This window comes from Prunus persica, chromosome G6 (genome assembly GCF_000346465.2).
Source record: "Prunus persica cultivar Lovell chromosome G6, Prunus_persica_NCBIv2, whole genome shotgun sequence".
Classification (NCBI taxonomy): Eukaryota; Viridiplantae; Streptophyta; class Magnoliopsida; order Rosales; family Rosaceae; genus Prunus; species Prunus persica.
In genome coordinates, this window is record NC_034014.1 from 22655967 (window position 1) to 22680485 (window position 24519).

Genomic DNA, 24519 nt, shown 5'->3' on the forward strand with positions numbered 1-24519 from the left:
CAAATGTCTAATTATTTAAGAAACATAATAATTAAAATATTACCTCATAAAAAAAAAAAGTTAACAGATTAAATAGAAAATGTAAATAAAAAAAATTCAAAAGACAGCCCAGCTAGTGTGGGAAGGAGGGATCGATGCAAGGGGTGGAATGAAGTAGGAGGTGAAGGCGAGATGGTGGGAGAAGAAGATAATGTACGTGTAGTAGAGGGTTTCCAATTTTCTTTATCCTTTTTCTTTTTTAAATAGCAATCAAAACATGAATTGGAATCGTGAAATTTTTGTTTCCTTTCCTGGTTAGGAAAGGATACAAAAGTCTCTATTTATACAGACGCACCAACACACAAACACAATCAACAAAAACCCTTCCTTTTACCAAAACACGCAAACACAATCAACAGAAACCCTTCCTTTCAAAAGCAATCTCTTCCGATCCCATGGCTTTTTACAAGTGTCTTTTTTTACTCTCTCTCATGTTTAGCTCAGTTTTCGTCACCATGTCACAACAAGCTTGCACACCCCATTCATTCAACCAAAAAACATTCGATGCATGCCAAACTCTACGAGTTTTGAACTCGACAATCCACTGGAGTTATTACCCATCCAAAGGCACCGTCGACGTGGCCTTCTCACAAGCCGTGTTGAGCGACTCCAGATGGGTTGCATGGGCCATAAACCCTACGTCGACAGGCATGGTGGGCTCGCAGGCAATCGTGGCTTTCAAGAGAAGCGACGGAACCATGTCCGTTTACTCGTCGGACATTAAAAGTTATGGAACACGTTTGGAGCAAGGAAATCTTAGCTTCCCTTTGTTTGATGTCTCCGCCATCTATGAGAACAACCAGATCGTCATCTTCGCCACCATAGGGCTTCCCAATAACGTCAGCGTCGTCAACCATGTTTGGCAGCAAGGACCTTTGTCCGGAAACACACCGCAGATGCACTCGGTTTCTGGACCAAACGTTCAGTCGTTTGGAACTCTGGATTTTCTTTCTGGGAAAGTGGAAACAATCGGGAGGGCCACAAGTTCCGTGTTCAAATTGAAGATTTCTCATGGAATTATTAATACCGTCAGTTGGGGCATACTGATGCCCATTGGGGCTATTGTGGCGAGGCATTTCAAGGCAGCTGATCCAGCATGGTTTCATGCTCATAGGGCGTGTCAAATGCTGGGATATTTTGGTGGGGTTGCTGGGTTGGCAACAGGTGTTTGGCTCGGCCATAAATCTTCAGGGATTGAATATAAAGGGCACCGATGCATAGGCATCACTCTTATGGCTCTAGCTACCCTTCAGGTGATTGTTGCTTTGTGCTTGAGGCCCAAGAAGACAGACAAGCGGAGGGTGTTTTGGAACTGGTTCCACTACCTGGTGGGTTATGGAACCATCGTTCTCGGCGTTGTCAACATCCTCAAGGGCTTTGATATACTGAAGCCTGGCAAAATTTGGAAAATTTCTTACCTTATCACCATCACAGTGATAGGTTGCATTGCCGTAATGTTGGAAGCATGGAAATGGCTTTCGCTTTGGAAAAGGAAGACGGCTCAATCTGCAGAGGAGAAAACGGATATGCCAATCGAAGTTATAGTTTTGTTCTTAATTTCTTTATGCATATTTTACTATTTAAAGTACAAATGAAAATAAATTGATATATATATATTATTGTTACCAACAACTATTTACGTGTATGTGCAAATAACCACTGAGCAACGGTTTACTTGTGTATGTCACTAAAAATTAGTAATTCAAGTTTAAAATACTCCCGTAATAATATTATTTGTTGCATCCTCTTGCTAAAGACAATGAGTCATCAATTTGACTATTCATATCAAATATCAGTAAGGTGCTTGTAACTTAGAAGTAAAATGAAAACAAGAATTTCTATTGTAACTGGCTACTTACCTTACGTTGTTCATTTTGGCTAATGTTTTCTATAGATAATCTTTCAATTATGACCTAAAGAATGAATAGTACTCGAACAACCAAATTAAATATTATTATTGTATAACTTACTAACTGATTAGCGCTTGAGCGCTCTTGTCTTACTTGTATATTCTCTATCTTTCTTAAGTCTAAAATTTTACATAAATAATCAATAAATAGGCTCCAATAAGGACACACTGATGAAGCTATCATCTTCCCCTAGTTCCCAACAGCCAGTTGAACTAATTTTGGAATTAGGCAAATTACATTTTGTCGTTTTGATTCACAATTATATGACAGTTCAGTTTATCGTTAGGCTTAGTTTGAAGGGGATCAACCTAAAATTATGTTCTAATCAAGCATCCACAAAAAGAGTCCAAAACAAACCACCTCTAGCAAAGGAAGGATGTTTTTTTATTTATTTAATTTGTTGTGACAATCTTAATTGTATATGCTAATATTATTTTGTTTCTTGTATACTTTATTTTTAAAATAAATTAGCATATATACCTATTCAAAAAAATATATATTAACAATATTGCATCATGTATGCGCAAGAACTCGTATAGAAATACCAAATGTGCAAAGAGAAAGACTCAAGCTGGGCCTTTAACCTTGCTTTTTTTTTAACCCCAAAAAAAAAAAAAAAAAAAAAAACTCCAGAACATAACACATACATGGCAAGTGGAGTTTAAGATTGAAAGACGTGAACATTAGTTGAAGATTGAAAGACACATACATGGCATGTGCAACTATATTAGTTATTTATATAACATCCATGTTTTTTTTTTTTTTTTGGTTTGCTTGTTTGTTGCGGTACGTTTGATTTTGATGAGATGTTAGTACGTATGACAAATGTTCTGGAGGTTCAAAGAAACAAGGTGATGATTAATGGATCGATTAATTACTTAATTTGATGGAAGGAAACTGATGTAGGCAAAAACGAGCAATTTCCTAATTGAATAAGAGAAAATAACATTCAAAGCCGTCTTGTGTTAATTCACAAAGTCACATTGGTTTTCCATGTTGTTATTAAAACTATTTGATCAATAGTTTATCACTTATTAAATGAGTCATTGATATAATTTCATATGATTTATCAAGTTTTTTATTTATGGGAAAAACTAAAGTTGTTGTTCAATTCGATTATTATGAGTGCATATATACATACGAGCATCATTTTATTGTATATGAATAATTTTATATATACAAATAAGGGGTACAAAAATTGAGTAGCAAATGATGTGACATATTCCACATTATCAATTTTATATATATATTTTTTATGAGTCATTAGTTTCTTTAGGCAAAATACTAAAAGTAGAGTTAATTTACCCTAATCACACCACCACAGTCTCCACCTATCACAACATCACCTACCCAGACCTTCCTGCTGCACCATCTTCTCACCACCATCATTAAGATCTAACCCACAAAAATGGCTCCTTGAATTTTAGTTCGTGAGGGTATTCATAATGGGCTCCCTAAATCACCTCCTTAGATAATTTTTAGGGAGGAATTGGAAAAATACTACTCCAACTATGTTTCATATATCCACCTCCTAAAATAAGGAGATCTCTAGGAGCTCCTAAATCTGAGGAGAGAGAAAGGTCTCCTAAGGGCTCCCTATAATTTAATGCTGCTTTATTTAATGAGTATTTCAAACCTTTAATATATCCTAACTATTCTTTATATTAATTTTTAATAGAGATTGACCAATTAAAAAATATTATATTATTTATGACTCCCTAAAATAGAGAGCATGATTGGAGTTTAAATTTTATAGAGAGCTCCTAAAATAACATTTATATATTTGTAGCTAAAATTTAACTAAAAAACAGAGAGCATGATTGTGAATGCTCTTACAAATTCCAAAATAAATTGAAGAAATTAAAAGTAAAAAAATTGAAAATATAGGCCGTTAATCATGATGGCGATGTAGAGTCTTGTAAAACACAATCAAAACTAAACCATGAATATGTTTCTTCTCTCTCCCGCAAAGCTCTCTGATCTTAGTCTGTGTTATAGCACGAACTTCTTTCACTTACAGTGAAAATTAAAATGTCATATATGTGCGCGTCAATGGTATCGTCAAGACTCATCCATAAAATAAGTCAGCACCTATTCAAAAACAATATTGCATATAGAAATACAAATATCATCGTATTAAAGTAACATTTTACCATATAGTTTACTTTGTTTTGTGCATGCGCAAGAAGGCGTATAGAAATACCAATATCATCTTATTAAAGTAATCATTTTACCAATTAGTTTATACCATGCAGAAAATGTGCTAATTGAAATAAAACTATCATTTCCACCAAGAAATGAAATTAACATGGGACCATTTCTTTACATGTGATAGCAGTTTATATACAATCTGACAATCAATTGCTTTAACATATAACATGTCTTTAAACATCGAACTCATACATACACCAAAATGATGTGAGTCATAAAGCTATAGCACAACATCAAACATCCAATTCACCAAAAATACTTAAATGTGTGAGATATTGGAAGCAATTAAAGAATAAATCTTAAACGGTTCAATATAAAGGGCACTGATGCATAGGCATCACTCTTGTTGTTCTAGCTACGCTTCAGGTGCTAGTTGCTTTATGCTTGAGGCCGAAGAAGACAGACGACAAGAAAGTCTTTTGGAATTGGAGCCTTCTGGAATTGGTTTCACTGCATGTTAGAGTCTTTCGACATACTGCAATCCAAAATGGCTTGGAAAATATCTTACCTTATCACCATCATAGTGATATGTTGTGTTGCCGAAAAATTGGAAGCTTAGACATGGATGCTTTTGACAAAGAAGACGGCTCATGCTGCGAGTAAGAAAGATGTCCCAAGTGAAGTTTAAGTCCAAATTTTTAGTTTTTATTAGATCTAGCTACTTGTGTATGTGTTAAAAATTACCAAACAACTAGTTATGCATGTATGTGGTAAACAATCACTACGTAATAGTATACACAATAAAAAATGACCAAAATAACAATTTACTGAATAACAAAAATTTACCAAGTGAATTTTAAAACCACAATTAAAGAATTTTGCCAATTTACCAATGGGGAGTTTTTTAAATTATTATCACTTGTTAACTGAAGCTCGCCCAGCCAACCCAATTGCAAGTCCCTCCTCCGCCCTCCAATCTCAAAAGCGCCAAGAGAAAGACTCAAGCTGGGCCTTTAGGTCAGGTCTTTTTGTTTAATTATTAAATTAGACTAACTAATTTGATTTAATGATTAGAAAATAAATTTTCACTTAAATGTCATATATAAGGCCCTTATTATAGAATTCTTATTCCCAGAGAGGCTACAATGAAGGGTAAAAGCAGGGTTTATAATGTGAGGTTCTTTAATAATCGTATGAACTAGTACATAATTATTATTGGACTGCTGAATTGAACCCCTTCATCATAACCCCTCACTTTTACCCTCATTGTAAAAGCTCCGGGTCTTTCTAATCTATTTTTGTGTTGTTGCTCTAGTGTAACATTTATTTTTTAATCAACAAAAAAAGAAGAAGCTGCAGAGCATAAGACGCACATGTCAGGTGGAGTTTAAGATTGAAAGACGTGGACATTAGTTTAAGACGTTGTGTTTATTTTATTTCCATGTTAGTAAATTTCGTTGGAGCTTTTGAACATACTCATTTTGTAATTTCAATGACCATATATAACATCCTTTTTTTTTTCTTCTTTGTTGCAGTACATTTTATTTTATGAGATGTTAATAAGTATGAATTTAGTTAAAGGTTAATTTCAGTTCGTTACTTTGCATGCAGTTGTACTTATAAGGCATATTTGTCTATACACTTTCAATTTTAATAATTAACTAGTCTCTTAGCACATGTTCACGCATGTGCCAATTGGTTTTTCTTTTTTATTTTTTATTTTATTTTTAGAATTAAGAAAAGATAACATGGGTAGTTATGTTCCATAAAAGTATGACTTATTATCTGATTTTGTTTTTAATTTTAATTTTTTTAATATGAAAAATTGTGAATTTACCACATTATCCTCATTTAATTAATAATTTCAATTCTTAATGTTTGAATTAACCAAATGCATTTTATGGTATTTTAAATATTTCATCATTCTCTATCTTTTGCTTTATATATATATAGATAATTAATTACCTCAAATTTGTTAATTTTTTTTAAATGTCGTTCTGGAATTAGGGTTTCAATCAACATTCTCGCTAGTTGTCTATGTGCTAGCCTTGGATCCCAGTTATTCGAGTAGTGCTATTTTCACCCACCTATCCTATTTTCCCACCCACCTTATCTTCCCACTCACCATGTAATTTTGAAAAAACACAATCCTATCTTTCCACCCACCATTATTCTTAAAATACCCTTTCAATATTAATTCAAGCAAATTCTCTTTTCTTGTTAACTTGTGAGTCATTTAAATTTAATCTAATGACTGAAAAGAGCAATTGTTTGCTCTAATTGAAGAGATTTGACGACCAAAACAAAACTAATAGAACATATTTTCAACATGAGCATCTGATTACATTGGGATTTGCTCCGTGGGAGGAGAAGACTTTTGCCATGTCGATCATTGGGATTTGCTAGCCTCCTACAAATGGGAAGGGTACATGATGACTGGAGTTTTTGATGAAGAATCCATCGTTTTGGCTCAAAACTTTTGGAGTTAGGGTTTTAGGATGGAGATAAAATAAGAGCTTGAGGGGTGCTTTGGATTTGACGTTTGATTTTTGTGCTTTGGATTTTTTTTTAACTTTTTTTAATTTTAAGTTTGAGACAATTGTTTTCTTTTTTAATCATTTTTCATAAGTTCTTAAAAGTCATTTTATGAAGGGGTAAATTTGTCTTTCAAATTTTGAAGATAAGGTGAGTAGAAAAATAAGACAGGTGGGTGGAAATTGCAGCACTCCACTTATTCACGTGATTCGAAGTCAGTTTGATGAAACATTATCTATTTTGAATTTGGTTCTATCCTAGAATTAGGATACACTGTCTGAAAATGCCTAACTTTAGAACACACGAAAAGGTGGGACACATGGTTGCTACAAGGTCATTAATAGATCGATTAATTACTTAATTTGATGGAAAGAAACTGATGTAGGCGCAATTTCCTATCCGAATCAAAGAAAATAACATTCAAAGTGTATTGTCTTAATTCACAAAGTCACATTGGTTTTCCATGCTGTTATTAAAACTACTATGATCAATAACATTCAAAGAAGATAACACATTTATAAATATCAATATCATCGTATTAAAGTATTTTATTTATTCTTCATTTTACCATTTAGTTTATACCTTTTAAATTCCAAAAGTGTGATAGACTAATTGAAATAAAACTATCATTTCCACCAAAAAATGAAATTAACATGGGAGCATTTCTTTACATGTGATAGCAGCTTATATATAATCCGAGAATCAATTATATTCAATCATCAAACTCATCCATACACCAAAATTATGTGGGTCATAATAAACCTATAGCACACCTTAAAACATGCAATTCACCCCAAACACTTAAATATGAAACACCAAATTCACCCAAAACACTTAAATGCGTGAGATATTGGAAGCAATTAAAACATGTAAATCTACATGACTTATATTATCACTATTATAATTATGGGTTGTGTTTAATGACAGAGCCAGCTAAGGCCCACAAGCGTCAGCTGACCCTCCTCCAATTTATGCAACAAATGAAAACATAAGAGAATGTAGAGAAGAATGAAGAAGGAAGCAGAAGAATGAAGAAGAAATTAGAAAGCAGAAGAATGAAGAAGAAATCAGAGAGCAGAATACTCATGTATTGATTATCTCGATTCTTGATTACAATGTAACAATACAGTTTATATAGCTAATAACAGACTTAGAAACTAATAACCAAAACTTTAACAAACTAACAGACTAGAACACGTGCCATCCATGTGCTCTGCTGATCTAGACAATATGGTTATCAACAAATGCATTTGTTGTGTGTTATATTTGATTTTTTTGGGTTTCTTTTAACTTTCTAACTCTAGTTAATTGTTATTCTTTACTTCTATAGTTTTTCCAATATTTATCTTTACTCCATTTTTCCTTTTTAACTTCAATCTTTTTATTCTTTCATTTATTGAGTTCTCTTACAGATTTTGTTATTGAATCGGTCATCAGTCAAGTAAATCTCCCAATACTAGCTATTCAGTTCTCTTTTGAGCAATGTATTATGATTTGATTCATGTCAAGTTATTTCTTTATAATTTATTGTACGATGCGAGTTATGATTTTGGAAGATAACAATTAAATTATACAATAAAATAAAAAAATATTATGTTAATGTTCACGACTTTCTCAGGCTAATAATGTTGACCCTTATTGAGAAAATTTCTAGCTACGTCAATAGTTGTGTTGTTGTGATATTGGAAGCATATAGATGGCTCTCTGTTTTGACAGGCTCAAGCTGAGGAGAAAACACATGTGCCAATTGAAGTTTGAGATATTGTAATGGATGTCCAAACATTCAACTCATTAGTAGGTCTAGTCCATGTTTGTTGATTCAATAGTTTTGTTATGCCTCTTTTGTTCCTAATTCACATTCTAAATTTCAACTTGTGTATAATTTTCTGCAACACGCATGTAACAATCAAATAAATTTATCAATAAACAATCTACCAATGTATGTGGTAAAAAATACCAAACTACTATTTACGCGTGCACGTGGTAAATAATCACTGAGCAACTGTGGCAGTCTACTTTTTGTATGTAATAAAAAGATTACCAAACAAAAAATTACCAAGTTTAATATACTCCCCCAGAGTAAAATCTCTAATGATAAAGTGCAAAACGTATATTCTATAACATAATATTTCTGTCCTGCATTAATACTAATATCAATAACTCAATTGTCGTCGATTTTAAGCATCTTGTTAACTAGAAGCTTGCATCCTACTAAATCGAACGGCGGCGGCCTGGCGGTTTGGCAGTGGGTAACAGAGAGAGCGAGAGAGATTTGGGCTTTTCATTGAAACTGTTCAGTTTTTCATTGGGCTTTTCCTTTTGCTAAGAGATTTCAATCAACAAATATACGTACAGTACAGGCAAAGTTTGGCGAGTACAGGCAAGCAGTGCAGCAGCTATGCAAAAATTATTCTACATGTTAAATCTCATTACACAATTACACAAATGAATACATGAACTCCTTCCCAAGTTCCACTGCTTTATTGCAATCTGGATGGTCTCGAAAGCCACATTGCACAAGGCAGCTTTCGAACCAAATAAAATTGATTAATCAATCGATTAATTAATTTGATGGATGGAACTGGAGTACGCAGGAAACGAGCAATTTCCTAACCGCAAGGAAGGAGAAACTCTTTAGTTTTATTTTTTGACTGGAAAAACTTAAGGGTTTTTTCGCAGGATGTTATGATACAGGTAGAAGCAGCCCTGGCGCCGAAGAACTGGAAGCCCTTGTCTTCTATTACGCCTGCAAATACCCCTTCTCCTCCAAGTATGCTATCACGGTTTCGGCCATCTCACCTGGGGGGACACAGTCCCTACCTTTCTGCTGCAATACTATCTGCAAGATGAAAGCATATTAGGAAAGAAAAAAACCAATTTAACACAAGGAATTAAAGGCTTGATTTCGTTCATAAACACAAAGTAATGCTGCCCTACACATATGTATGATTTCCTTTACAGACATACCTCACAATTTAATGGTGGCTCATATGGATCATCAACCCCTGTAAAACCTGCAGAATGCCAAACAAATCATTCACCATTTATATGATTGGTGAGAACTGATTTACTTGGGGTTCGGAAAAGAAATAACACAAAAATGATAGATCCATTTAGCACTGCATCGTCTTTAAACTTAAGCTCCTAGAGGATACCTTTGATTTTTCCAGCTCGGGCAAGCTTGTAAAGGCCCTTCGGGTCCCTATTCTCACACACATGGAGTGGCACGTCCATGAACACCTGAGAAATGTGAGGTTTGTCAGGTCATCACTGGAAACATAGGGCCTCTTGCCTTTTGTCACATTGTGGTGTTAATAGCAAACTAAATTCACTACCTATATTTTTGGATTGAATCCATTCCTCATATTAAAGACATCACATACCTCAATAAAATCCCCTTCAGGAAATAATGCACGGCAGACATCTCGGTCCTTTCTGTATGGAGATATTAAACTAGCAATACAAATGATGCCAGCATCCGCAAAGAGCCTAGCTACCTCAGCTTTTTTTTTTTGGGTGAAGAATTAAATCAGTAAAATAAAATATAAGAAAATAAATGGAAAAGTCAATAAATTATAACTACAAAAATACCCACCAATTCTTCGTATGTTCTCTGCACGATCTTCTGCTTTGAAACTAAGATCACGATTTAGACCATGCCGAACATTGTCACCATCAAGGATGTAGGTCAGCTTTCCTCTCATGTGCAAGCCTTGACTCAAAGCACATGCCACAGTGCTTTTTCCTAAAATTAGAGACCAGGATATGAGAGTGTGGGTTATAAGGTGAAGACTACAGAGTAACAAATTGAACAGGAAGAATCCGCAATCAGAGTCAAACAAAGTTGCACCAAAAGTCATAAGCAATACAAAAATGTCTATATCTAGAAGGTCTTCCAATTGATGGAGATGGTTAATGCGTTAGCTTTCTTCTTTCATAGTTCCTCCTTTATAGTGTACCATCCAGTAAACACTCTGATTGATCTTAAATATGACAATTAAATCATGCAAAATATCAACATGTATGTTTCCTTTGCTCATCCGGCCTTGAATAGTTTGTTTGAGCATCGTGTAAGGATGACATTCATAAATCAAGGAACAAATAATATTTTTATTAAAATGGGGACAAATATTTGTAATTATCTAATTAATACTATTTCAGATGCATTTATTAACTATTGTTTTGATATTCACGGATAGCTCCACCAACATAAAATCAGTAAAATGGGCCATGATGTGGCAACAGCAAGCTCAGTTGGACAAGGCTCTTCTCTGTTCAGATGTGAAATTAAAATAGCTCTAAGTCATAAGATTAATTGCTCGGTGTAAAAAAATTTACACAATATAAATTCCTGTTAAGTATGACAAGACTAAAAAACAAATGAAAAAGCTTATGATGCACTGTTCTATGAGTATACCATTTATCTGTATTCATAGTTGAATGTCAAGGATCCTGATAGAGACATGAATGAAGAATATTGAACCCTGTGAAAAGATGAGTTTGGGTCATGCATAAACAATTAAGGATGAAAAAGGTACAACTGACTTGGGCATGGATAACCTCAATTGTTTTGATCAATGAATTAGCACTTGAAGAGGCTATAACTTTTAGCCAAAAACAAAATTACAGGGTACTTAGTTGTGTTACATAATATTAATGTAATCAAGCTAAGGTATAATAACAATACTACAGCTAAGAAGCAGAAGAGATGGGTAGCAAAGGAAAGCACACAGAATGAGATCTGTAACTACTAAGTGATATCTTTCTAACCCATTGTGTGTGTTTGTGTTCGTGTGTGCGTGTGTATGAGAGAGAACGGGAGAAGTCTGCATTCATAGTATGTCAACTTCCTTTCTTTATCCTCTTTTGACATATTTCTTGAAAGGGAAAGCTGAGGTCAAATGATGGCACCACCTTTCATGTAGGTATCATCACCTTGCCTTCTGGTTATTGAGATGTATAATTCCAGAAGGGTTATACCAGCAGCATGATTACTGCTATGCAAGTATAACTACAAATCACAAATTCCCATATCAAAATATGCACACAAGAAAACAAAATTAAATAATTTTTGCTTGAGTTATTAAATAACAAAAGAGCTAAAAGTTCATGTGTGCATATACAATAACAATTACAGAGTTGCTAACGGAGATGCTGATTAGCCTTTCATATAGCAAAAGTGAATAGAAAGAAACAAACCTGAACCACTAAGACCAGTAATCCATATGACACAGCCTTTCTGCTGAAGTAAATGTTGCCTATCAAGTTTCTCCACTGGGCTTTTATGCCACACAATGTTTGTTGGATTCTCCATGGTTGACATCTGGCGCAGATTTCTACCTAGTTAGATGGTTGTTTCAATTAGAACCCTAAATCCATCCATTGAAGAACACTAGGTTCCCTGATAAACCATAGCTTAACTAACAACATTCTAGAACAATAACAATATTCATCCTCAAGGGCTGAGAATTTTGCTTCAGCTGAAGTTTAACACCCATATATTCAAAGTGTCAACAGCATATAAAATGATTAATTCTGCTCATAGCCTCCATAATCTAAAAGCACCGATCCTTAAATCAATTTTCTTTACGAGAATTGAAAAAAAAAAAAAACCTCAAATATTCACCAGATCTGTCATCAGAAAGCAGGTACTTTGACGCTCAAACAAATATGAACATTCAATATACCATATTCAATTCAAGGCCAATTTATAACCAACACAGCAAGAAACCCACAATAACTGAAAATAAATAAATAAATAAGCAAGGTTTTTAGGGTTACTGAATCATCAACCTTGTGCGACGGACTTGAAATGCTTTAATTGTGCTCAAAATGGGCCGCTGGTGGCACTGAGGAGAGTTGGCAGCATGAATGTTGTATACAGAAGATGAAGATACAAAGAGGGGTTGACCAAAGTAATGACAGTATGGCATAGGAGAAGAAGAAGAAGAAGAAAGTATAAACTAATCACTAATCACTAACAAGCACTAAGACTCAGCCCACCATAAAAACAAACTAAGTATGAGTCCATAACCAATCATTTAACCCACCTTCCTCGTCCATTTTATTCAAAAAAGTAATTTTTTTTATAAAAAAGTCAATTTTGCTGTTATAAGGGAATTTTGCTCTAGAATCTACTTTTCTCCCCCACCCAATTCTCACCCAAGGCTCAAGGCCAAAAAGAAAAAGTAATTTACGAAATACCAAACATATCTTTAAAGATTAAAGAAAACAGAGAGCCACATTCAAAACTCCTGAATCTAAATTGAAACAGCAAAATGCCCAAATTAAAAAAAATCCAAAAGGATAAATGTTGCTTCCACAATGCAAGCCAAACATTACAACTGGCATCAAATTTTAAGAAAAAACAGAGAGAATCTGAAATTGATGAGAGTGGTACCAGAAATGGCGGCGCAATCATTCCTCAGAGAAACGCTAGAGTCCTCCATTGCCTTAATCGGTCTCAAAAACCTGGATCCAATCGCATTGCTTCCCTTCACCCTTAAAAAACCTAGCTTCGCCCCCGACAACGACGGCACCGCCAACGGTCCAGATTCAGCGCCCCGCGGCGGGCCACAAATCAACGGTCGCGGTCCTTTCACCACCGCATTCATTAATTACCAAAACGCCAAGATCACAAGCAAGCAATTGCTCAAGAACCCGGCTTTTTAATTACGTATGTTTGTACTTTTGGATTTTTTTAGTGCTATGGTAAAATTAGAGAGCCGTGGAGGGCTCACATGGAGAGGGAGGTTGACTGGTTGTGCGCGATAGGAATTGGTTGGTTAGCGAGATAAGTATTGTTGAGACCAACGGCTCTGCTTCCATTTCTGAGCTTCTCTTCTCTACTTGTAGACAGGCTTGTAGGCGATGACACAGAGAGCTCAGAGAGAAACGCAGTTGCTGCACTGCAAGGTTTATCGAAAGAAGGAAGTGTAGCGCCACGCGCTCTTATATAGAGTGGTGCTATGCTTGAGACCAGTTATAATTCGCCACGTGTTTTTTTGCTGGCAAAGATTTTACACGTGTTGTTTTTTTGGAAGTCCACTGGGACTCCGTGGGTACACGTCCCTCCCGTATTCTTTGTCAGTTTTTAAGCTGTAAAAGTAAATGAACTAAAAAATTATACCTACTTACCCATAAATATTAAAATTAAATAATTGATATTAATGTGTGAGATAAAACATAATAGTAAATAATGACAACCAATGAGAAAATGCATATGTAAAAATAATGTTTTGTGATGGTTACCTAAATTAAATAATTTCTCACTTCTATTTGGTGAATAATTATTTCCAACTTTACCATCAAATGTCAGCCAGCAGCACCTTTAAAAAAGAAGAAAAAACACACGGCCAAGATCAATCACTTTCAGCCCTTACGTGTAGCCAAAAACAAGGCCCACCCCCGCCAATAATCTGTTTGTATTGTACGTGTAATATATTATCCAAAGCACACATCTGTTACGCACTGTCGCGCTCCTCCTATCCGCCGTCTGTGTGATCCAGCAGTTCGCATAGTCAGCGCCACCAATGATGTCGCACAATGTTGCGTACCCCAATATACCCCATAGTCATCGTCACTTGACTCACTTGACACTTGGTTCAGTTTTTTGTTGATTTATAATCAAAAGCAGATATGCATGGCCTCAATTGCAGAGGTTCGAAGTTTGTTGGATGTAGTTTGTGATTATGGGTAAGTCAAATTCCTAGCAGAGATTAATCTCATCTTTCGAGGACATCTCGTGATATTGACTAAAAAAAATACATAAATAAGACGTCGACCAAACTTATCCCTATCATAAGTGGCCCAAAACATTTGGCCCAAGTACCTCAAACTCAAATTGACATTTTTGTATGTTTGCGAGTTTGGTGGTAAGCCACCAGGTGTTGTTGGCTCTCTTATTGTGAATGTGATTAATCCAAACTAATCCTCTTATCCTATTCGTCAAACATGAATTATGGAGATAGTTTTACTTTCATGACTTATTTATTGGATATTATTTCACTCTTTTCCTATTTGTGTACTCGATTGTTTTTTAACTTTATGTCTTTTCTTTTGTTTGCTAGGTTCCTTAAGCATGAGAGTTTCAGTTGTAAGCTATGTGAGACGTCAATGAATAAAAAAAATGAAAATAACTATTCTTAAATCCCTATCAGGGTTTAAGTAAAGTTGTAGAGATCAAGGCTCCTCAATTAGCCTTCTTTCTAAGTTTTCTTTCATTATATTCAGCATACGTTTCTCAAGGGGAAAAAAAAAACCCAATACGTACCCCATTCCTCATTTTTATAAATCACATATTGACGCATTATAAATCTAACCATTCTTCATTTTCTCTCCTAAGAAATCCTAGCCGCTCTCTCCCTTTGTGAGTCCTAAAGGAAAACTCCATATAGGGGGAGGAGGAAGAAGCGACAATGCTTCTCCTCCTCCTCCTCTCTTCTCGTCTTTTTCTTTTAGGTTAGTGAATAAGTCCACTGGGGCGTTTTGAAAAAAAGTCCCTTGTGGTGGTTTCTTTTGAGCAATGGTTAGATTAAAGTTCTCTATCACTCATTTTAGTCTATGTTCTCAATCAAATCCTACTCCCAAAACCCGCCCCCTGAAGTCGCTCATGTTCTTTAAATTTAATTCTACATCGTCTTTGACAGAGGTTGCTTCAAATCACCCAATTATTCTTTGGCAAAGTTATTGTTTTCTTTTATTTGTTCGCTCTTATGCGCAGGTAGATCGTTGGAAATCATATTTTCCCCAGATCTGTTACGGATGCAGTGGTGGGTGAGGCCGCGACGATGCTTCATCAGGTGGTGGTGGTAGGGTTCGTCTAGGCTGATGGGTTATTTTAGAGTTTTGGTTATGTTGACTTTGTGGGCTTTGTTTGGGCTTATGATTAACTTGGTTCAGTTTTTTGTTTATTTATAATCAAAAGCAGACATTCGGCTTCAATAGTAGGGGTTCGAAACCCGTTGGATGTACTTTGTGGCTAAAGGCAAGTCAAACACACCTTTCGAGTGTTGGGACACCTCATGATATTTACCAAAAAATTAGACATGTATGGGACGTTGAACAAACTTGTCCCTATCATAAGTGGCACAAAACATTTGGCTCAAGTACCTTAAATTGACATTTTTGTATGTTTGCGAGTTTGGAAGTAATTGATGTAGAAGCCACTACATGTTGTTGGCTCTTTTTTTTTTGTGAATGTGATTAATCCAAACCAATACTCTTATCCTATTCGTCAAACATTAATTATGCAGATAGTTTCACTTTCACTATCATGACTTATTTATTGGATATTATTTCTCTCTTTTCCTATTTGTGTACGCAATTGCTGTTTAACTTTATGTCTTTTCTTTTATTTGTTAGGTTCCTTAGGCGTGGGAGTTTTAGTTGTAAGCTATGTGAGACGTCAATGAATAAAAAAATAAAAATACTGTAAGTTCTATCATGTATTTGAATCTCAAATACTAACCTTGATCAGAAATTGTGAATAAGGATCTTCTTCTCCTACTCGGCTCTTTTTCTCTATATTTGGATGGGGTGAGTTTTCTGTTATGAGTGTGTTTTAGCCGATAGGGAAGGGACCTTATTTATAAGCATCTGTTCCACTACCTTACCCATCAAGATGTACTCGAACAGATTCTGTTTGCTTAGGAATAGGATGTTTTTAATCCATATAGAATTAGGAATCCTTAAGATACTCCTATCTCAATGTAAACGCACTATTTGATTGACTATCCTACTGGTATTAGGATTAATACTTCCTTATCAATTAGAGCTCCTCCAAACCAGATATGATTAGAAGACCACAACTTAGACTAAGACACAAATTTGTCTTACAGTCTCCCACTTGGTCAAATAATCACTAAAGAAAACTCGCACTGATCACTTTCAGGCCTTGTGAAAGTATATCTAGATAAAATTTCCACTAAGCCATTATCAATGAAGAAAAATTATAATAGACTATCGAGACTTATTGATCATACAGTTATCAAAGTCTTTATAATCACACTTAAAACTCTTCATCAACACCACATAAGGCTTCGATCAAGATTAAAACTGTAGAATGTAGATGACCTTACTGACAGTGATTTAAACAAAGGTCATCTAATTCCTTTGTCCCTATAAATGACTACCAAGGTCTCAATTTGCATAACCCAAATAGCAAACTATCATGAATACAATCCTCTCATGGCTACTTTAAATGCATGCTATGCCATCCACATATATTCAAGTAATCACATGTGTATATAAACTAGATTGCATAAATATACTATATTTGAATCCTTAAACTGAAAATCATCCAAATTAAAACATCACTGTATGAATTTAAATATAAAATAGCAAAACTAGTTAAACTACCAAAACTTGATTAAAAAACTCCCACTGTTTTAGTCATCCAAATGAACTGTCAATCTCATGCTAATCACATGTCTGTGAAAAATAGCATTTGGTAACCCCTTAGTAAGTGGATCTGCAGCCATTTCATTTGTCCAAATGTGCTCCAACACAGTATGCCTATCTCTAATCTTTCTTTTGACAGCAAAGAATTTAACTTCCAGAATTCTTGATGCCTTCGTTCTTTTATTCCCTTTTACAAAAAGTTGTGCTGCACTGTTATCATTCCAAAGTTGTATAGGTCGTTGAATTGATTCAACCACACCCAAACTAGTGATAAAGTTCTTTAACCACATAGCTTGAGTGGTTGCTTCATAACAAGCCAGAAATTTTGCCAGCATATTCGATGCAACTGTGAGTGGCTGCTTGTTACTTCTCCATGATATTACTACTCCAGCAAATAGGAAAACATATCCTGGTGTAGATTTCAAGTCATCTTTGCAACCTGCAAAATTTGCATCAGCATAACCTTCTACTTCCAGTCTATCACTCCTTTTGTAAACCAACTTATAGTCATTTGTATTCTGCAAATATCTCATGACTCTTTTACCAGCAATCCAATGTGCTTGTCCAAGATTTGATTGAAATCTTCCCAATACACATACTAAAAAGGCAATATCAGGTCTGGTGCATACTTGTGCATACATGAGACTCCCCACTACATGAGACTCCCCACTAATGATGCATAAAGTTTTTCTGCCATCTTATGCTTTCCTTGATCAGTATTTGGTGCTTGATCAGTACTAAATTTATCTCCCTTCGAAATAGGGACATCTGACCCTACACATCCTTGCATGTTAAACCTTTTGAGTATCTTTTCTGTATAAGTCTTCTGTGATAATCCCAACAAATATCTCTTTCCATTTTTGCTAATTTTGATTCCCAAAACGTATGAGGCTTCTCCCAAATCTGTCATGTCGAAATGTTTAGCCAGGAATGCCTTGCAATTGTGTAACATGGACATGTTGGTGCAAGCTAGCAGAATGTCATCTACATAAAGAATCAGAATTATGAAGTAACTCCCACTCATCTTCATGTAAATGCACTCATCTAAGACATTCTCTGTAAAACCATATATTTTAACTACTTCATTGAATCTTATATGCCACTGTCTAGATGCTTGTTTTAGACCATAGATTAATTTACACAACTTGTGAACCAGATTTTCTCCCTTCTCTTGAATGAAACCTTTTGGTTGTTGCATATAAATTTCTTCCTCCAAGTTTCCATTCAAGAATGCAGTCTTAACATCCATTTGATGCAAGTGTAAATCAAAATGAGCTACTAGAGCCATGATCACTCAAAAAGAGTCTTTTGTTGATACAGGTGAATAGGTTTCACTGAAATCAATTCCTTCTTTCTGTCCCTTAGCAGCCAATCTAGCCTTATACATATCTATATGTCTCTTTGAATTTCTCTTTGTTTTGAACACCCACTTGTAGCCAATTGGTTTGCTCCCTTGTGGTAAAGGCATAAGTTCCCAAACTTCGTTCTTTTCCATGAAACCTAATTATGATTTCATAGTAGCCCACCAATTTTCATTTTTGTCACTCATCATTGCTTGCTTGAAGTTCATAGGATCCTCAATGTCATTCACATCATGCTCTGAGTCTTGAAGGTAAACATAATAATCATCATGTAAAGTACATTTCTTTGGTCTTTCTGACCTTCTTAGTCCTGCATTTGTCTTATTATTAGTGCCTTCTTGTGTTTGAACTGTATGTTGATTTTCAGGTAGTAAAACCTTATTTTTGTGAGTTTCTTCTTCAATTACCATAGGGTCTATATCAATTTGCCCTTCTTGGTTGTTTTGATTGCCATTCAAGTCAAAACTTGGTAAAACCAAAATGTCAATTTGCATTGTTTCCCCAGTTTCTGCAATACCTTCATCAAACTCAAAATTTTCATCTTCGATTGTCTCACTTTCAGATTCTATAAAAACTGCCCCTCTGAGTTTCTACAAATCTGGTAGTGTTTTTAGGACAATAGAATCTGTATCCTTTAATTCTATCTGGATATCCTATGAAATAACCACTTACAATTCTCGAATCCAGCTTCTTTTCCATAGGGTTATACAACTTTGCCTCTGCCTTGCAGCTCCATATTTTCAAATGTTTCAGTCTTGGTTTTTCTTATTCAAAACTTCATAAGGGATATTGTTGATACTCTTGGTTGGTACTCGATTGAGTATGTAATTTGCTGTTTTCAAAGCTTCTCCCCACAGAAAAATTGGTAAGTTTGTGCAACACATCATGCCCCTTATCACGTCCTTTGGAGTTCTGTTTCTCCCATATGCAATTCCATTTTGCTGTGGAGTCCCTGGATTAGTGTATTGAGCAATGATTCCTTCTTGCTGTAGAAACCTTGCAAAAGGACCAGGATTTCTCCTAATCTCATCGAATCTCCCATAGAACTCCCTTCCTCTGTCAGACTTTACAACTTTTATCTTTAGGTCTAGTTGGTTTTCCACTTCAGCTTTATAAATTTTGAACATGTCCAAAGCACTAGATTTTTCTTTTATCAGAAAAAACATATCCAAATCTCGAGTAGTCATCTGTAAAAGTGATGAAGTAGTTAATCCCTTAATGAGTTGGAGTTGGGAATGGTCCACATATGCCTGTATGGATTAATTCCAATACACTTTGACTTCCTACATCACCTTTCTTTCTTAGGTTGGTCAACTTTCCCTTTGTACATTCTGTACATATATCATCTGCATTATCATGATTCAATAGTGGTATAACTAATCCTTTGAAATATGTCCAAGTCTCTTATGCCACAGTTTAAATGATAATTTTTCGCATGGTTTGGATTGAACTTAGTTGATTTGCATAGTTTCTTTGCAGTTTAATCGAAACATACCATCCACAATACTTGCTTTTCTAATCGAACTTTTATTTCTGAAAATAGAACAACCAAAATCATCAAAGTTCAAAGTGAACTTTGACTTTACAAGCCTAGTAACTGAGATGAGATTCTTCCTCATTGAAGGAACATAAACCACATCTTCTAAATAAAAAACAAAACCAGAATCTAGTTTAATCCTAACTACTCCAATATTATCTACTTGCACTTTTTCTCCGTTGCCTACGAACACCTTCACTTCATCCTTGCTTGGCAGCCTCCTCTTTATGAACCCCTGCAAAGAATTAGTCACATGAATAGATGCACCACTGTCTAACCACCATGAATCATCAGTAAAATCAACTAAATTAGATTCAAAGCAAACCAAAACTTAATCACTTTTACCTTTAGTTTTCTATTTGTCCAACCATTTCTTATACCTTCTACATTCCTTCTTCATATGTCTGATTTTCTTATAGAAAAAGCATTTCAATCCCACTGGTTTCAGAGTATTTGGACTGTTATTATCCTTTTACTTTTCTTTCTCTTTTCCAGTAGCAATACCTTTGTTCCTATATTCCTTATTTTGCTTTGACTGCACCAGATTCACCATTTTTGCACCTCTTTCTCTTATTATATTGTGTTCTTGTTGAACACATATGGTGATAAGATCATCGAGTATCCAGCTTTCCTTTTAAGCAATGTAGGTATCTTTGAGAGACTTAAACTCCTTAGGCAGTGAATTTAAAGCAAGATGAACTTAGTTCCAAATCCTGCAACTTAGTTTCAATGTCAATCATATTCATGATATGAGCTCTCACACATCCTTGTCCATCATATCTCATATTAATCAATTGATTTAGTAAGGTACTTTTGACAGCTTTCTCAGACTTCTTGAATCTCTGTGCAATAGCTTCATAGTATTGTTTAGTATTCTCAGATTTGGGAATGCTTCCTTTCACAGATGATGTCATTGACCTCTGCATAATCATGCATGCTTATACGATTAGCCTTTTCCCACTTGGCATTTTTGGTTTTCACTGCTGTAGAAAGATCTGCAGTTGATTCTTGAATAGGTTCTTCTCTAAGCACATAGTCATAATCAAGAAAACCTAAAGAAATCTCCAGATCTTGCTTCCATTAAACTTTACTTAAACATTATCAATTCACACTTGTGGGTTGTGATTTGAACATGTTCCTAAATACTGGATTTTAAGTTTGAACAAACTTCCTGCACAAGTAGAACTTCTCATCTGTGGATTGAGAAGTCTTCTTGTTAGTCTGTTCAGTCCCTTCATCCATATTGTACCATCACATCTGTTATCAGTTTGTGTACTTACTATTTGTGGATAGAAGTAATCACAAAAGGCTACTAGTTGTGATGCAAGTATAGATCAATCTTTCAATTAAAAATTACTCTTGCAACAATTAAGCAGCTGTGGCTTACTTAATTTAAGCAATAATAATTCACAGTCTTTGATCAATAGCCTTTCAAGCATGATCGAGCAAAAATTCTTGATGCCTTTGATCACATAAGATATGCAATTGGTTACCATCACATAAGATATGCAATTGGTTAAAGTCTACATGCTTCATGCTAATTATAAAAATTTTATTTTAGCAGCAGTTTTTTTTATAAATCTGTGGGTTAGATTAGAGAACAAGACCTAATGCTCTGATACCATATGTAAGTTCTATCATGTCTTTGAATCTCAAATACTAACCTTGATCGGACATTGTGAATAAGGATCTTCTTCCCCTACTCCGCTCTTTTTCTCTATCTCTAAATGGGGTGAGTTTTCTGTTATGAGTGTGTTTTAGCCGATAGGGAAAGGACCTTATTTATAAGCATTTGTTCCATTACCCATTAAGGAGTACTTGAATAGATTCTGTTTGCTAAGGAATATGATGTTTTTAATCCATATAGAATTAGGAATCCTTAAAATACTCCTATCTCAATGTAAACGCACTATTTGATTGAGTATCCTATTGGTATTAGGATTAATACTTCCTGATCAATTAGAGCTCCTCTAAACTAGATATGATTAGAAAACCACAACTTAGACTAAGACACGAATTTGTCTTACAAATACCTATTCTTAAATCCCTATCAGGGTTTAAGTAAAGTTGTAGAGATCAAGGCTCCTCAATTAGCCTTCTTTCTAAGTTTTCTTTCATTATATTCAACATAGGCTTCTCAAGGGAAAAAAAAAACAAACAAATCCCGTACGTACCCCATTCCTCATTTTTATAAATCATAGATTGATGCATTTAGAAATGGCTCATTAAAAACATAAAGAAATATTTTGGGATATATACCAAAGTATGATTAGTGTGTGTTGAACCAAAAAAAATTCACAAAAAAAAAAAGGAAAGAAAAAGGATTGCATTTGTCTAAGCCCATGTCCAGCAAGCTTATCTAATATAGATGATAAGTGTTTAAAAAAAAAAAAGTAAAGCCAATGATCCAATAGGCTTTTCAAGTTTCAAAGCCAAGGGATAAAGCAATTCAAAGGTGGGTTGATCCCACGTGAAAATATCCTAAAGGAGTTTTAAAAAAATAGGAGTTTGACCAACCAATGAAAAATCTCAAGAGAGTTTGGTGGTTCCTGTTTTGATGGAGTGATTACTGCATGAAGAGTCCTCCACAAAAGTGATCTCTGATAGCTAGCCTACAAAAAGCATGGCTGTGAAAAAATTGGAGAGAGGCTTCAAAGAAAAATAAAAGCCTGCAAGGCCACAAAGGCAAAGAAGAAGAGCCGAAAGGTTGGGGGGAGGAGAGAGCCACTGAGAAGAGAAGGAGCAACAAGCACGATGTAAAGAAATTCATAGAATTTCTTCGTTATTTGTTCTTAAAGGCAGCAAGGCAGTGAGATTTCTCTCACAGATGCCTTGAGCATCCAAACCCATAAACAAACAGCCATGGAAGAATAGCCAATGATATGGGAGCCACTATGAAATCAAAAGCTAAGGGGAAGGCAGCCATGAGGTTGCAAAGAAAAAAAAAAGGAGAGTGCATGGCAGTATTGAAGAAAAAAAAGGGCAGAGTCGTGAGGCTGCGAAAAAAAAAAAAAGCTTCTGAAACAAGGTGAGCCACTTCGGTTCAACACCTTTATATGTTTGCATCTTCAACAAAGTTCCTCCCTGGAAGTCTCTTAGCTTGGGTATCAAACCCATAAACCAAATTATATGGATTATCAATCCATCATGGGTGGCAACCCATAATCAAACAAATGGATGGCAATCCATGCTTGGGTATAAAACCCGCAAGTCAATAATGCTCTGCCGAGCGAATCTCCATGCTCTGCCGAGTAAACCTCCGCACTTGGGTCTAAAACCCATAAACCAAATTATATGGATTATCAATCCATTTTGGGTGGCAACCCTTTAATCAATCAAATGGATGACAATCCGTGTGGGGTGGCAACCCTTGAATCAAAATTCTTAGATGTTCAATCCATCATTGGGTAATAAACCCTGAAATCAAAACATTGGGTTTTGCACCCCGAAAACGAAGCTTGAGTATTTCACCCTAAAAACAAATATCCTTAAAACAAGTTTGGGTGTTTCACCCTCAGTCAAGACTTTGGGTTTTACACCCCAAACAAATCTTGGATACAAAAAGACTGGAGGAGAAGCCATGCATAGCACACGCTTGCTTGAAGTCCTCATCTTGTGCTTGTCTGTATGCCAACTGTAGGGGCTTTTTTCTTCTGGCAGCTACAAATGAGCTGGGCTGCCGTAAAGAGCAAAATGGCTGAAATTTCCCCCTTGTGTTTGAGTTCAAAGATCAGACCCTAAAATATTTCAAAATGATAATAAAGCCTTAGGAAACACCCTGGTCATCTTCACCAACCAAAACAATGGCTGCTTACAGATGAATTCTTAGTGCTTACAGATAGAATCTTAGCTTGGCATGAGAGGCTTGTGGCATGAGAGCAAAATTGTCATGAGTTTAGCCTTAAAGGGAAAGAGCTGTGAGTTCCCATGAAAAACAGGGGCTCTAAGGAAAAGAAGGAAAGGATTATCAGAGGTTTTAGCTGAGAGAAGGAAACAAAGAGAAAATGGTGACTTGAGTGTTTTTCCGACAGCTTGACAGAGACTCTGTCAAGTGTTAGAACAGTTTGCCAAGAGAGAAAACTAAGGGAAAATGATGGGCTGAGCACAAAATTACTGGGTTTTAGGAGTAAGAGAGGAAGCTTGCTCTCTGGATGTGGTTGATGCTTGTTGGGTAGAAGGGCCCTCTTTTATAGCCGCTAGAAGCTGATATTTTCCAAGAAACCCTAATGGTTTCTATCTAATTTGGCCAAATCTCTCCATTCTTTTCTCCTCTCCTCCCTTGACTTTTCCCATCTTGGTGAAATTTTCTCAGTCTATTTGCACAAAATCAGGAATTTTGGGGAGCTCAAGGCCCTTTCCCGCAGCTGTTTTAGTGGTTCTTTCCTTCATCCCTCCTTCCATGGCTAGATCTGATCAAGGAAAGCAAATGGATATACATGCTGGTTCGAAGGGTGCCTCTCCTCCTGGTAGCTTGAGCGCTAATTTTCCTTGGTTTTTCGGATGTTTGTGCTTGGAACTTGTTCCTTCCCATGTGCTGGAGCCTTCCAACAACTTTGCATATGTAGACATCTTGCTCCCTTCGTGG

General features: G+C 35.5%; 2 protein-coding genes across 10 annotated transcripts; one reads left to right on the forward strand and one right to left on the reverse strand.

The window, feature by feature from the left end:
• LOC18772793 (cytochrome b561 and DOMON domain-containing protein At5g47530) lies at positions 495 to 1951 on the forward strand. The gene is made up of 2 exons (XM_020565847.1): positions 495 to 1577; positions 1934 to 1951. The coding sequence occupies exons 1-2, from the start codon at positions 495 to 497 to the stop codon at positions 1949 to 1951; spliced, it is 1101 nt and encodes a 366-aa protein (XP_020421436.1).
• LOC18775126 (adenylyl-sulfate kinase 1, chloroplastic) lies at positions 8914 to 13567 on the reverse strand. Of its 9 annotated transcripts, none has more exons than XM_020566642.1 (8): positions 13036 to 13161; positions 11835 to 11975; positions 11550 to 11646; positions 10231 to 10380; positions 10019 to 10137; positions 9791 to 9875; positions 9603 to 9649; positions 8914 to 9474 (listed from the first exon to the last, which is right to left on the reverse strand). In XM_020566642.1, the coding sequence occupies exons 1-8, from the start codon at positions 13054 to 13056 to the stop codon at positions 9376 to 9378; spliced, it is 759 nt and encodes a 252-aa protein (XP_020422231.1). In that variant the 5' UTR covers positions 13057 to 13161; the 3' UTR covers positions 8914 to 9375. The 9 variants fall into 9 exon arrangements, with proteins under 9 accessions (XP_020422231.1, XP_020422229.1, XP_020422227.1 ...); XM_020566640.1 differs by having other exon boundaries at positions 11835 to 11971; positions 13014 to 13161; XM_020566638.1 differs by lacking the exon at positions 13036 to 13161 and adding an exon at positions 12429 to 12984 and having other exon boundaries at positions 11835 to 11958.